We start from the raw sequence: 15,107 nt of genomic DNA on the forward strand, positions 1-15,107 counted from the left end.
AAAATTAATTGAAAGAAATTGAAAACTATACTTGACTACATGAAAACAAAAAAAAGAAACTTCACTACCAACATTAGGAAAAAAAAAAATCAATGGCTTTAAAATTAGGGGGGAAAACAGAGTATATATCTTGGTGTTGTGAACGAAATCAAAGCATTAGAGGCCCGCAGATGGGTTTGAATTATATATATATATATATATATATATATATATATAAGTGAACAAAACAAAACCTAAACTTTGTTTGACGTGCAATGAAAGACGTTGTACATGTCAAATAATTCAAAACCGTTAGTGCTACATTATCATTCTTGTGATCATATTTAAAAATAAAGCAACCAGTACTGTAGACAAAAAAAATACTATAGAGATATCTGGAGCAACCAAAAAAATATAGGGACTAATAACAAAAACATTATAAAACTATCAGGATAAAAAATTGTGTTCTCCCAACTAAAAGAAATGAATATGATTTAAACAGAATATTCATGGTACAACCAAAAAGCTGACTCTGAATTTTTAGGCAAAAATTGCTTATTTATTGTGAAAATGAAAGTGGAATAGCAATTAATTAACTAATTAAGGGACACCCAAATAATTAATTAGCAGTAAGAAGAAAAGGAAGAGGACATACCAAAACGAAGATTCTTCTTGTCAGAAAGAGAAAGGTAGGTAGATGATGGATCATTATTAGCATTATTAATGAAGTAATTGCGAGAAGCTAATGCCTCAATGGCACTCAGCTCTTGCCTTTCTGATACCATGTGTGCTTCTTGTGCCCTCTCCTCTTCTGCTATCTGCATATTATTTTAATCTCACTTCTCAATATTATTATTTGAAATAAACATCTCTATTAATTACTCCATCCATTCGATTCCAATATAAGATATTTTTTACCAGCTAACATTAATTCAAAATATACGTAGGATATATACTTTGCAAACAACAACAACAACAACAACAATCAATAACATTAAGTTTTTTTTTTTTTTTTCTTACAAATGTCCTTATTAATTGTATTGTATAGAGAAATTATACAAGAAAGGAATTAAAGGTAATTAAGACAGATTAATTTTAATGGGAAGGCACAGCATATGGGGCTAATTGCCCGCCACAAGATTTAGAAAAAATTACACATAATAGCTCTAAATATTTCAATTCCCACCCCCCAAAAGAAGATAATTGTCATACAACATAATTTTTCACAACTGTGCCCTGAGAAAAGACAGAAGGTATGGACTTGTTCGGTTTAGCTTGTTTCATAAAAAAAAAAACTTATTTTTTGAAAAAATAAATTTTATAAGTTTTTATGATATTTGTTTAAACTTTTTAAAATAATCAGAATTCAAAAAAAAATAGATTTCTAATTATTTTAAGAAACCACTAACAATAATCTAATGTGGTAGATAAGAGAGGGTATTTTAAATAGATAGGATACAAAAAATATTATAAAATTTTAAAATAATATAATAATAAATTATTTTTATAAAACAAAAATAAAAAAAGATATTATAAGATTTTAAAATACCTAGCTAATAATTAGGAAACCAAACATAAAATAATGTTTACTTTTTTATAAAATCATTACGAAATAATCTCTTTTATAAATATCTAAATTACTTAAAAATCACTCTCTCCATCCTAAATTATAAGACACTTTAGAGAAGATTTAGTGTCCTAAACTATAAGACACTTTGATAAAAATAAGGTTTTATTAATGATACTTTTTTAATATTATACTTTTTATATATTCTATTTCTTTAATATTCTTTTATCAATGGAGTATTTAATGAAGGGTGTTTTTAAAAGATTATATTTTTGTCTTGAAAAAGTAAGGTTGTAAAGTGTATTTAATAGTTTTATTGTTATATAAAATTTTATCTAAATGTATCTCATAATTTAGGATGGAAGGATTATTTATTTTTTAATCTTAAACTAACAGGCCTTATACAATAAGCTCAATAAAATTTGAGGGTGTGCATAATCTATCATTTATTATTTTAATATAGGTTGGAAAATAGAATGTTTGAATAATTTGAAAAAAAAATTTACGAAAATGTGCTGCCTGTTTTTTAAACTTTTAGAGGAGGCATTTGTTTGTTTTAAAAATAAATTGAATTTTATATAATTTCATTATTACTCTTACTCAAGGCTTTATAATTCACTAAAAGAAATAATCCAAATAAATTGAATTTAAATATCAGTACGTACGTACCTTAGTCCGAATACAGAGGTTTTCATTTTCAAGTTCAATCTCCTATATATATGTCAATATTTTGCAAATAATCAGTTGAGAATAGTAACAAAGAATTTATAAACCCAAGAAAAAATTTAAATTATAAAATGATAAGGGGAAAAAAAAGAAAATTGAATTGCTAATTACCTTCTTCTGCAAGTATTCGATTTCCATCAGCAGCATCTCATGCTATTGCGTTACATATAACAATCGAATAACAAAAACAAATTAATTTAATTTACAATATTAATGAAATCACTCAAGTAAAAAAAACCTTAAATAGAAAAGGAAAAAAGAGAGTGGTGGAAAAAAAGAGAGAGGTGATTGCATGCACCTGGTCAAGAACATTTTCTAAATATGCACATTACTGTAGCTTTTAAAAAAATAGTAAACTAATTGAAGTCACATGGAAGGAAAATAAATCTCATATTAAATAGATATAGATTAATCATGGGAAAAATTGAATTAGATTGATGAGTAATGGCTGTATTAAAAAAAGGGCAAAATTACAATCAAATCCCAAATAAAAATTAATTTTTTCTTCCATCAATTTACACGTTAAATTTTTATATTTACGTGTTAAACTTCAATTTTTACATATGAATGGGACTTTAGGTTAAGTAGATAAAATATTTATATATTATAGATTTGCATTAATTATATATTGAGCTCAGAACAAATTAGCCCTTTATAATCTTGTATAGATTGTGATAAGTAGATCACATAAATGAGTTCATTTAGACAAAGATCCAACTTACAACCCTTTAGCCATGAGTTATTAGCGCTATCTTTTAGCCAACTGGGTCAAAAGAATTTGAGAAAGTTACAACTAATTAATTAATTAGTCATATATCTATAAGTGCAGATAAACCTAGTTGCAGATATAAGATCAATATCTCACCGTTTCCATGCTCTCTTATATTTCTGTATCTTTTCAAGGCTAAGGGGATCTACTAGATTGTGAATCTGCTTAGGATCCTCACTTGCATTTTATATTTTCTCAAGAACAATGCAATCACAAGTATGCCCATTAAATTCTACTCGAATCATTCTATATTGTTTATTGAGATATTTTCAACAGGGTATAATTACCTTTTTGGACCTGATTCTAGAGAGTGCTCGTTCAAGTCTATTCTCCAGCTGCTTCAGCTCCTTCACATTCAGCGTGCTCAAGGCATCACCCATCAAGTGCCTTCACAACAATTCATTCAAGTTCACAAATTCGTACAAAATAATCAAAATCAATATCTCAACCTAAATCATGTTCTTCTTGTTTTTGTTTTGGTTTCTTTATATAATAGAACCCATATTTAATATGGTTAATAATTATAAGGATTTGAGGCCAAAATATGTTTACTTGTCCTTTCGTGTGGTGAATAATGATATATATAGAAGTTTGTCCTTTAGATTTATACAAGGAGATCAAGTCCCTACTCTATGCCCAAACACACACAAATATATATAGAGAATTAGAGACATACAATGCGTTTGATTATTTGCCTTTAAGCTTGTGAAACAATGTTTTAAAAGTGAGACCGAATGTTAAACTAAAAAAGTCAGTGGTTCTCAATTTTTATATTTTAACCTGTTGGACTCAAACCAATGATATAATAATTAAATTAAAAATAATAGTAAACATAGACATATATATAAATATATATATATATATATATAAGAAATAAATCGATAGTATGTCTATTTCTTAATAAAATAACACAAAAGACTATAAATTAACATTATATATAACAATTTTATAATTTTTTAAATATAAGTAGATCTTGGTTAAATTATGTATGAATGGACTGAAAAAATGATCTCAAATTAAATTATATCTATGTGAGGGGTCCAAAAATGAAGTTGGTTTTTAGTAAGGGTCTACTTTTTGAATTTTTTTAAATTTTTAAAGCTTTTTTAATATTATATTTAAAACCATCCAATTTTTAAAAACCATTTTGATTTTTGGCTTAGTAGCTGCTCAACTTTGGCCCAACCCAGCTCAACTATGAAAACAATTTTTTGATCTAAATTGAGCCATTAACAATTCCAGTCAACTGTTTGGCCAACCCATTCAGTCTTATTTTTAAAACAAAGTTATGAAAGTCTAGGTAACTTTTGTGAAAAACAAGATATAATAGCTTTTGAAGAAAGTCGTTTTGAAATGTTATTCAAGCACGTACACATGATGATTTTGAGAGAAAGAGGGAAATAGGAAATCACCTGTTAGAACTTTGCAGCATTTGAATCTGCTGTCGTAGCTTTGCAGATTCTTGTTGATAATACTGATAATCCAACAAATTGACATAAAATCAATCAATTAATCAATTAGATTTCATCATCCACAACTCTCTCTGTGTGTGTAATTTGTGCATCATAATGCAAGAATAAAAACCCTATCTCCACTCCATCTACCATGATGGCTTGAATATAAATTCAAACTAAAAATCAAACAAAGAATAGGGTTAAATGAAAAATTAGACCTTAAATTATAAGTACAGGAGTGTTTAAGACTCAAAACTTATTTTTAGTATAATGTTCCTTTTTAACTTTTGAAAATAGCACAATATGGCCCCTATTATTAACAAAAGTTAACTTTAATTGTTAGTTGATCAAAAAATAACTAAAAAACTTTAAAAATACAAAAAAAAAACCTCAAACATTATAGTAAAAGACCAAAAAATTATAGAAAAAGACAAAGAAAATTTTATTTGTCCTTTATTGTAAATTTTTAAGCCTTTTATTGTCATTTTTTAGTTAATTAGCTGTTAATATTTTCAAAAGTTAGAGGAAAATATTACACTAAAAATGAGTTTAAAGTTTTAAATACTTTTGGACTTATAATTTAGAGGTCAATTTGCTCTTTTAGCGAAGAGAAAATACTACTAAGACAAACACCATACATAAAACTAACTTTAATTACATGTATATTGTAACAACTTTGTGTGTGTGTGTTTTTTTTTTTTTTTGGGGGGGCTCCTTGATATGTAATATGTAACAGGTAACAGGAACATGTTTTTGGGGGGGAAAAAATGTAATATGTGCGATACCTGGGCATTGATTTCGGTAGTAGAGCTGGTACTTGAATGATCTGAACATGCCTTTTTATACCTCTCTATAGTTGACCTTATGCTGTTAATTTCCAAAACGTAAATCAAAAGACGAAAAATGGGTTAGGATATGACTACAGTAACTCGGAAGATATCATATATTTTAAGTACTGTAGATATATCAAGATCCACGTGTTTTTCTTCATCACAACTTAAAGATGATAATTAAATATACGTGGCACATACATGACCTTTCCATACTTTAAATAACTTAATCACAAAACATTCTTAACATGCATGCTCGCATATATACATGGATACTTAATTACCGTGTGTATATTATTATTATATATTCCTATATATGTTTAAGACATTCAGTGTGTGCGTGTGTGAATTTTATTTTAGTAATTTGTAGCTTCCAAGACTATAATCATGAGAAAATATCAATAAGGATTGCTGGAGTAAACTTATATCAGTCAATAATTACTTATTGTTAAAATCCGAATGGATATTTGTTGATTCAAGTTAATCTTTTGTCAACAAGCATCCATTCAAGGGCTAATAATAACTTATTTTAAATTAATAATAGTCTATTTAATTTTCTTTTTCATTTGAGTTAATTGGTCGTTAATTAATATAAATTTTCTCTTGCAGCCATCCTTGATTGATATTTTCTCTAAAGTAATCATTTCTTCGTGTTTTTTTTTTCGAAAATATGGTTTCAAACAGAAAATACTTTCCCTCCCTCCCCCACTATCTCTCTCTATATATACACCAAAAAAAAAAAAAAAAAACAGAAACACACACACGTAAGTACAGTTGAATGCATGTCCTAAAATATACAAAGATCCTTCAGGCCAGGATCGTTAATTAGAAGGAAAAAGAAAGGATATAATAGACAATAATCAAGTTCTTGAAAGGAAAAACAAATAAAGAAGAGCTATACATATACATAAACCGTTCTAGCTGTTAAGGAGTTTATTCTGGTGATGAATTGACTGTTTACTATACAAGGCTTTATGTTGCTTCCGCTTAGTCTCTTGGAAATTTAAGATGGTAAATATTCTTTAAATTAAAATTCTTAATTTATAATTTTTTTTAAATTAATCATCTAGTCCCTACAATTGTCAATTGGCTAAAATTCAGTTTTTGAATGTTGACTCGATGCAACTCATTACCTATAATTTTGAATCAGTTAAAACTTAGTTCTTATAATTTTGACTCATAATCTAATCTGTATATATCTATTTAAAATGTTGGTCTTAATATTTTAGAAAATAAAATTATAAATAATAAGTTATTACTAAAAATGATTTAAGTGCCAATTTATTCTTATTTAATTAGCTATGTATACATGAGTCAATTTGTGTCTTCAAACTTAAAATAGCTAATATAATAATTTAAGAAAACATAAATGACCAAATTGATAAAAATTAGACTTAAGGACTAAATTGGTAATTGAGATAAACTTAAGACATTAAAAGTTTCATTATCTCAAAAAATTAAGACTAATATATCTGAATTTTCTTAAAACTTTTGCAATATTGTGTAGGATCCCCCACATCCTGTATTTTGTATATGTTGTATATTGTTGTTGTTTTTTTTTTCACAACAATTTTGGAATTGAAATTTAGGAACCATTCTTCTTTCTGTAATTTAATTGCAAGAATTATATTCAATTAAAATTCATAAATGCTTCATTATTCACATAATAAATTCAACTAATTATACCAGCTTCAACAGACTGTGTGTGTCCAAAAAAGTGAGTATAAAAAGAAACAATCAACTCTGACACTATCAAAAGAAAAAAGATCAAGTAGATGCAAAAAGGTGAAGATCAGCACAAGAGAAAGATCCTTCGTTTCTTTTTCACTAAACAGTTCAAACAAAAGAAAGGACCTTTCCCGCTCTAAAAAAACCCAGAAATGGAAAGAGATTGAAGAGCATGCATGCATGCATGCATGCCAATATCAGATCTCATATGATTTGATCCAGATTCTCATTTCTTCTGTTACCAAAAGGAACTTATAGTGGGTCTAGCTAAAGCAATGAACAACATGCTTCCTTATCGTTATATAACTCTCTCTCTCTCTCTCTCTCTCTATATATATATATATATATATATATGCATATAAAGATATACAAACATTATCCTACAGTCCTGGAGGCTGGACTGTTTGGAAGAACAGATAGGTAATTGACAATAAGTTAAATCTTAAAAGAAATTAAATAAGAGGCTGGAAGGTTAAGAGGAGCTTTAAACTATATATATAAACTAACTTTTCAATAGGGCTGGGTCTACTAAAACAAGCTAGTCCCTCAAAACGTGATGAATAAAGGTTCAAATTTTTATTGAAAGAGATGCCTACATTTAGTTTTCAATTTTGCCTCAAATAACTAACAATCGTTGATCTTAGTCAAAGGGGCTATGGTGTCATAAGTCTTACTTTGGAGAGCCTAACAAGTGGAGTTGAGTTTGTAAGTGTGAAAAATACTTTCATTTAACATGTCAGTTTTTTGAGATGAGTTTTTTCTTTAAACTTATTGTGCTCATGAATATAGCTACTTAGGCATGAGGTTAATAGTTCACGTTCAAGTGAATGCAAAAAAAATGCCTTTGGGAGAGGTACCTCCCAATGACTTACTCAACCATGCTTGAATCTGACCTAATGAAATAGCCATATAACAAAGTGCTAATAACTTACATTAATTCTTTTATATATCACCAATGGGGACTAAGTCAAATGTAATGAAAACGAATTGACATCCTTAAAGTTACAGTGACGAGTGAAAACTTTGTGGATGGAAAAAATTGTGCTGAGCGGATTACCCTAATTAACGGAGCTTGTTGAAATATATGCTCAAATATAAACTAGTAATAAAATAAAGTAAACTTATCAATACAATAAGGTAAAGAATTCAAGAAAAAAGATTTAATTTCTTTTCACCGAAGAATTCAGAGAATAAAAAGGTATCGCTCTGTGTCAAACCCAGAAATGGAAAGAGATGGAAGAGGAAGCAAACGGGATGTGACAGAAAGTACTTCTGAGTGAAGGACGTTGTTGGGAAGGGATGAATACTTAGTCGGTGTAACTGTCTGCAACTTATGTTCCAAGAAGCAGACACACAGTTATGGATCCATTTCTGGGTTTGTCAGACAGATACATATCTTTTGTTTGAATTCTCTTGTAAAAATAATGTTTAACTCTTTCTCAAGATTCTCTTGTTCTTAGTCTTAACCTTCTTCTTGCTTCTATATGTGGAGACTACTTTTACTTAATTTCACGTTTTAATAGAATGAGTTTTGTGAGAGAGAGAGAGAGAGAGATGTGAGATGAAATACTTTATTCAATTAATCATTACTGAAGTTTTCCTACAATGAAAAACCTTAGGGCTATAGCTATTTATTTGAATCTTAATCTGATTTTAAAAGATAACAAAGATAATTGGATAATCTAAATGACCTAGATATCTTACTTTATTGAAAATAATTAAAATCCAAAATATTGCAATGGAGATGATGGTAAGAAAATTAAATCCTAATTAACCTAAGCGATATTCTATTCAAATAATTTTAATAAAATAATCTTAAATTTCTAACCCTATTTATATCTTTATCTTATATTCCACCAATATGTATACATAGTTGTATGTCTTTTTAATCACGTTTTCAATCAATATAGAAACACAGTATGTGAAACCATATAATTTATCTAACATGTAGGTGCATCCTTTCAAGTTCCGCACGGTTTCTAATTTGTTGTGACTTCAATAAGTAGTTATCACGTAAATCATTACCATCACTTTTAAAATTTTTAAGGATATGTGCGCGCACATATATTACACTATTTAATGAATAGTAAAATGATATTACTTTTGAAAAATAAAAGAATAATATTAAAAGCTAGAATGTCTACACCTATTAAATATGAAGGATCCATTAAAAAGGTATGTAAATAGTGAAATGTGTGCCCACAAAGTCCATTAATTTACCTACATGAAGCATGGCTTAGAAACTACTCAAGATCACTCAAAACTAATTAAATGGTGACTAGTGTATGTGGAGTTCGAATTAGTTAAATTATTTTTCGTGCATGAAAAAAATTAATTAACTTCAATGTAATCGTATGACAGAAAATCCTACCAAAAAGGGATAATTGTTTCACTCTTTTGTTGAAAAATGAGTAGGGTAAAAGTGAAAGATTGCATTTAGAGTGAGAGGTAAAAGCTAAACTGAGCAGTAAAAAGGACACAATCAAAATCATCAACTCTCTGTGACTTTTGAGATCCATGAATACAAAGAGAATTGATCTACAAAAAGCTGTAAGTGAAGATAACTTGTTGGTTTCTTCATGGGAATCATCAATATCAAATATATTTATAAACTCTATTGCAAGCATTATATTAACACTTTATTTATTAAACAATATATGATATACATATACCCACATTTTGCAATTGAAAAAAAATGAAATTTGTGTTAGAGATCAAGAGAAAATTGTAATAATTAAATTAATTTTACAACAAGTTCTACAACAGATTGTTCATCACAACAAAAAAAAATACACAGTATTGATATAAAACCAGGTCAATCTAGCCAATTGAACTAATAAAATCTTGAATCAATATCTTGATCTATTCAATGGAATGTTTTGTTTATTACAATTAGTTTAACCACAATTCACCCACGATATTAAATATTAACTTTTGAATTAATACCTTGAATAGTTCAATGGCTGATCTAGTTTAGTGGCTTGTTATAAAAGCATTTTGTAATATAGCAATGACTGCGTCATAATAGCACCATAACCATGCTTGAGCCTGTGCTCTTACTTGCATGTGTGTGGTGTGTGTATCTTTCAATTGTCAAGGGCAAAAAAGGAAAAAAGGAAAAAAGAAGCATTGCAGATCAATATTTGTGATGCATTTGTAAAATTTTAATCACAAAATCCGTAGCAATTTTTTTTTTTGTGATGAAATTTATGACAAATTTGTGAAAGGATTTTGCAACAGACCATTTTTCACTGCAAATTTTCTTTTCTACTGTCGTAATTTCATCTAGTCTTCTTGTTACTTTTAAAAGATGACAGTTTATTTTCTTAACAGTGTCAACTTTCTGATGATTTTACCATGTGCCAAAAAAGACAGAAAGTAATTTTATTCTTTTTCATTCAATTCATTTAGTTGACTTTTTCTTCTTTGGCTCCTTTTACTTCATCATTACACAAATTAACAAGGCTAACAGTAACTGATGATGACATAACTTTCTTATCAGTCTCTAACATTCGATGCATGAGAATCTAGCCGAAACGTGAGATATCAATGTATACTTTCTACTATGCACACTAAATTCTTTTTCAAACTTCAAACTTAACGATTATTCAGGTTAAAATTTCATACATCTGTTCAAAGACAAGATTGAACCAATTATGAAACTTCAGCTTTTGGGGCTTCACTAGGGTTTTTTTTTTCTTTCAAAGCATGCATCTTGATTATGTTATTGAAAAGTGATGAGCAATAATAATTATGTTTCACAAATGCACTGAACCATTTTTAATGGTCTCTAGTTTTGTTAACATATAATGATTGCATAATAGAAAGAACTACTGAACATAAAAAGAATGTCAAGATCATCATGTCCACAATATTTTATCACCATTTTACCAAACATATTTTTTTGATACAATTGCCAAACATTTTATCATCAAGCTATATGAAGGTAAAATTACTGTAATCAAGGTACAGTTTTAAGGCATGTTTGGATATTGGAAAATGGATAGAAAAGAAATGGGAAAGAAGAGAGTACGTAGGAATGATAAATCCTAAAGCATGAAGATATGAAGAAAAAGATATTTATAATTAATGTAGAGACTAAAGGCATTATTTTTATATTGATAAGAAGAGAAGAACAAGAATTAAGGAAAAAAAGATGAAATTTTAATTTAAATACTTTCTTTAATTATAAGCCATTCTCCTCAACCCATACATATTGCTTGAGAGAGAAAAATGTTCAAATTTAACCTAAATAAACAATTAAAATTTGTCTTAATTAACTTCACGTCTTCTCATGCATTAATATCCTATGCTAAAACATGCTCCTACTTTAATTTTCAAAAATAAAAATAATATGAGATTCAGTTCATCAATCTGCATCTTCTACATCCAGAGCAATAAACAAATATATGTAACATTCAAGAAGAAACTACATCAAAACAATCATACTATTGTTTTTCAAGCCAAAAATAAAAGATTAGAAATATTGTGTAATAAAGATTCGTTAAAAAGAAAAAAGAAATATTGTGTAATAAAGAGAAACAATAATGATAATAAGGGAATTAAAGGAAGAAGAATGATGAATTACTTGTTGTTGGAGTACTCATAAAGACGACCACGACTAGAGAAGACGATGAGAGAAACTTCAGCATCACAGAGAACAGAAAGCTCATAAGCTTTCTTCAAAAGCCCATTCCTTCTTTTGCAGAATGTCACTTGCCGATTCGTTGTGTTCTCTATCCTCTTTATCTCTATCTTCCCCCTCCCCATCTGCAAAATATTCAGCTAGATCAGATCTCAACAAAACACAAAACAATAAGATAATTATTCACTGATTGTTACACACACACACACACACACCCTTTTAGTTTTCATTAGACTCTTTTCTCTGTGAGTGTGTGTTTGAGTTATGAACGCGAGGATAATGATCAGAGCTTGAAACCCTTTTGTGCCTCGAGGAATGTTTTTTTTTTTTTTTTTTAAAGAAAAAGAAAAGAATGAAAGCTTGGTGCAAGTGAGTATATGGGGAACTGGAGAAACGGGAATCGATGCGTACTGTGATATGAGTGAAGAAGACTTGTTTGCTTTCTGTTTCTGGGAAAGCAGATAGATGTCCGAGAAAATAATAGGACGAAGGAAAGTAGAAGAGAAAACGAGGGAAAATAATGCATTAAGAGCTCGATCTCAAAGCGATCGAGGGAAGAAAAAGAAGATTCTATGTGTCGGCCAATAGATCTAAAAGATGAACCACTTGAACACGAAACTGAGCTAATCATCATCAAGGGTTTGATCAATTATTTGCTTGACGAAGATTTTCTTTTAATTATAAGAACATAATAAAAAAAAAAGAAAAGAAAATAATATGTGTATATGTATATATATATATCATCACCTTCTTCAATATTTCTTTGAGAGAGCTTCCTAGCTAGCTCCCACTTCTTCTGGTGATGAAACTCGAGCTTTCTGGAAAATATCAGATAGCTTTCAATTTCTTCCACTTCCTTCTCTGCTGTATTTATAGCGATTGCTTTCTTTGTGTATCTTTTAAATGACTGAATGATGAGAGAGAAAGAGAAAAGGAAAGAGTTTTGATCAGAAAGCAAAGGACCATAGCTGGAATGGTTTCTTGCCAAAAAGGCATGCAAGAAGTAGACGTTCTAGTTAAATAATACATCCTTCCAGGTGTAAATTCGCACCAAATACTGCAATTTTTGTTTTCTTTAGATGCATTTTATTAAAACATGGTTTAAATGTAAAAAAAAATAACGAAATGATTATTATGAATCTAAATTCTGATGGCGGAAATAAATTGGATAAAAAAAAGGGTAAACATAACTTTTGGTCTCTATATTTTACTCGCGTTTTGCTTTTGATCCCTATATTTTTTTTTTTTTTATGTTTTAGGTCCCTACACTTTTGTTTTTCATTATTTTGGATCCTTTTGATATCCCTATACTTTGCTTATAAAGGAACCGAAAATAATAAAAAATAAAAGTGCAGGGACTTAAAACACCAAAAAAAATATAGGGACTAAAAACAAAATGCGAATAAAGTGCTTGGACCAAAAATTTTGTTTACCCAAAAAAAAAATTGCACTCAGCATATATGAACCGAAAATGCTAGAGTTTAATCCAATAATATTATATACTCCCTCTATTCAAAAATATAAAGTATTTTTTAAAAGGTTAGATATTAAAAAATGTAAAATATTTTTTATCTTTTAAAGTGTAATCATTACTTTTTTTCTAAAAGTGTCTATAATGAATAAATCACTTTATATTTTTTTTAGGATGAAACACTTTATTAAATAGGGATACATATGAAAAGATGAGAGAATTAAGTAGAAGAAAAAATTGTGTGTATCATCATGCTATTCAAAAAAAGGAAACATTTTATCATTGGAAACTTGGAAAAACTGGTTAAAAGGATAGTTTCTTTTAATTTGAGATCTTGAGTTTGAGCCTCAGGCAACTAGGTCAAATATTATTCTTTATCACTTGACACTAATTAACAATGATACAATAATTAGTGTCAAGTGATATTTTTTTATCAATCATTTTTTTAAAAAAATTAATATATCAATATTTAAGAATAATGTTTCATCGACATTTAAAAGTTTAACGTTGGCATTTTTTGTTAATGAAACTAATTGTGCTAGGGTTAGAAAATAACAGACAATTTATAAAATTAAAGAACCAAGATAAAATATTGGGTGAAGTTAAACAACTAAAAAATAACATTTTCACCTGCTTCAATAATTAGAAAATCATGATAATTATTAAAAAATTTACTTCTCTTTATTTCATTTTATGAAAAGACTAGATTTTTTTTTCTTTTTTGACCGAACAAATACTATAGACTTGACTATTAACCTTATCTATACAGATCATCTATGATTACCTCGAAATCATTAAATTTGAATAACTAAAGGAGGCTTTGAATTTAATTTGTTGATTAGGATCTACAGAGAAAGATCTATACTCAAGTCGGGTCGTTGAAGGGTCTCTTCTTAATTAAGTGGATCCATCTTGACAAATAAATTGATAATATAAATTAAAAGAGTAATTAATTATCCTTCTTAAATTAGAAAAGGGGTGAGAGAGAGAGAATTATCCTTGTCCATCCGGAAAAAGAAAAAAGTGGCAAAAGAATTGCATGTGAATGAGCAGATTCACTAATAATAGGGTTCCTCTACGAACCAGCAAAAATTGGTTATTATTTCTTTTATGGTTAGAACTGTCAATGGATATTAGGCATCTAAATTTGGAAGCTTGTAAGTGAAGAATAATAAGCTTTTGTCTTTAACATTCTTTTTCTTTATTGGGTATATATGTACTAAATTGAAAATATAGGTTGGATTACATGAGTTTATCTAAATAACATGTTATAAATGTGGAGTTGGGCTGAAAAAAGATTGACCCATATAAAAATAGATCTTTTATGACTTGGACAGATAACATATGAATCAAATAGGCTAACCTTAACAGGGTAGAGTTAGCCCATTTAACTCAAATTATTTTTAAAAAATAAAAAAATGAAGGAGGTCTTGGCCTTGGCACCAAAATCCCACTAGTATATTTGAAATGAATCATGATGAAATTTATCAATTCATGCATTTATGATATGAATTTTTTTTAATTATTGCATGTAATATCATATTATAGCTTCTCATTTAATTAGGTGTAATTTTAAAAAAAATATGCAAAAAAATAAATAAATGGATTAATGAATTGGCCTATTTAACCCACCAACGCATAAGGGTTGGGTTACTTTAAAAAATTTTCAACCCATGTAAAAAAGATATTAGACCCAACCCAATACATATGGTTCAAGTTAACCCATATTTTCAGCTCTATATATTAAAGAGTATCCACCAATTACGACTATTTTCCTTTTAGGTATTGAGAGTAAAGGTTAGGCTTCTCTAGCTAGATATTTGTTCAACATATATTCGTAAATATGAAATATCTATTTAGATTTTGAGTAGACTCATTGTGATTGCAACTATGTGTGTGTGCATAAAAAAATTTAGGTAAGTTGAATTTTGAAAGCTC

General features: G+C 28.4%; 1 protein-coding gene across 1 annotated transcript; it reads right to left on the bottom strand.

Annotated features, from left to right (window-relative positions):
- Positions 1-473: 473 nt before the first annotated feature.
- Positions 474-12,165, bottom strand: LOC129313922 (agamous-like MADS-box protein AGL11). The gene is made up of 9 exons (XM_054957312.1): positions 12,110-12,165; positions 11,642-11,823; positions 5,281-5,362; positions 4,454-4,515; positions 3,329-3,428; positions 2,384-2,425; positions 2,216-2,257; positions 635-797; positions 474-511 (listed from the first exon to the last, which is right to left on the bottom strand). The coding sequence occupies exons 2-9, from the start codon at positions 11,821-11,823 to the stop codon at positions 474-476; spliced, it is 711 nt and encodes a 236-aa protein (XP_054813287.1). The 5' UTR covers positions 12,110-12,165.
- Between the last annotated feature and the right edge of the window lie 2,942 nt (positions 12,166-15,107).

This window comes from Prosopis cineraria, unplaced genomic scaffold, assembly GCF_029017545.1.
Source record: "Prosopis cineraria cultivar Desert tree isolate PC_DT_omini unplaced genomic scaffold, ASM2901754v1 PC6, whole genome shotgun sequence".
Classification (NCBI taxonomy): Eukaryota; Viridiplantae; Streptophyta; class Magnoliopsida; order Fabales; family Fabaceae; genus Prosopis; species Prosopis cineraria.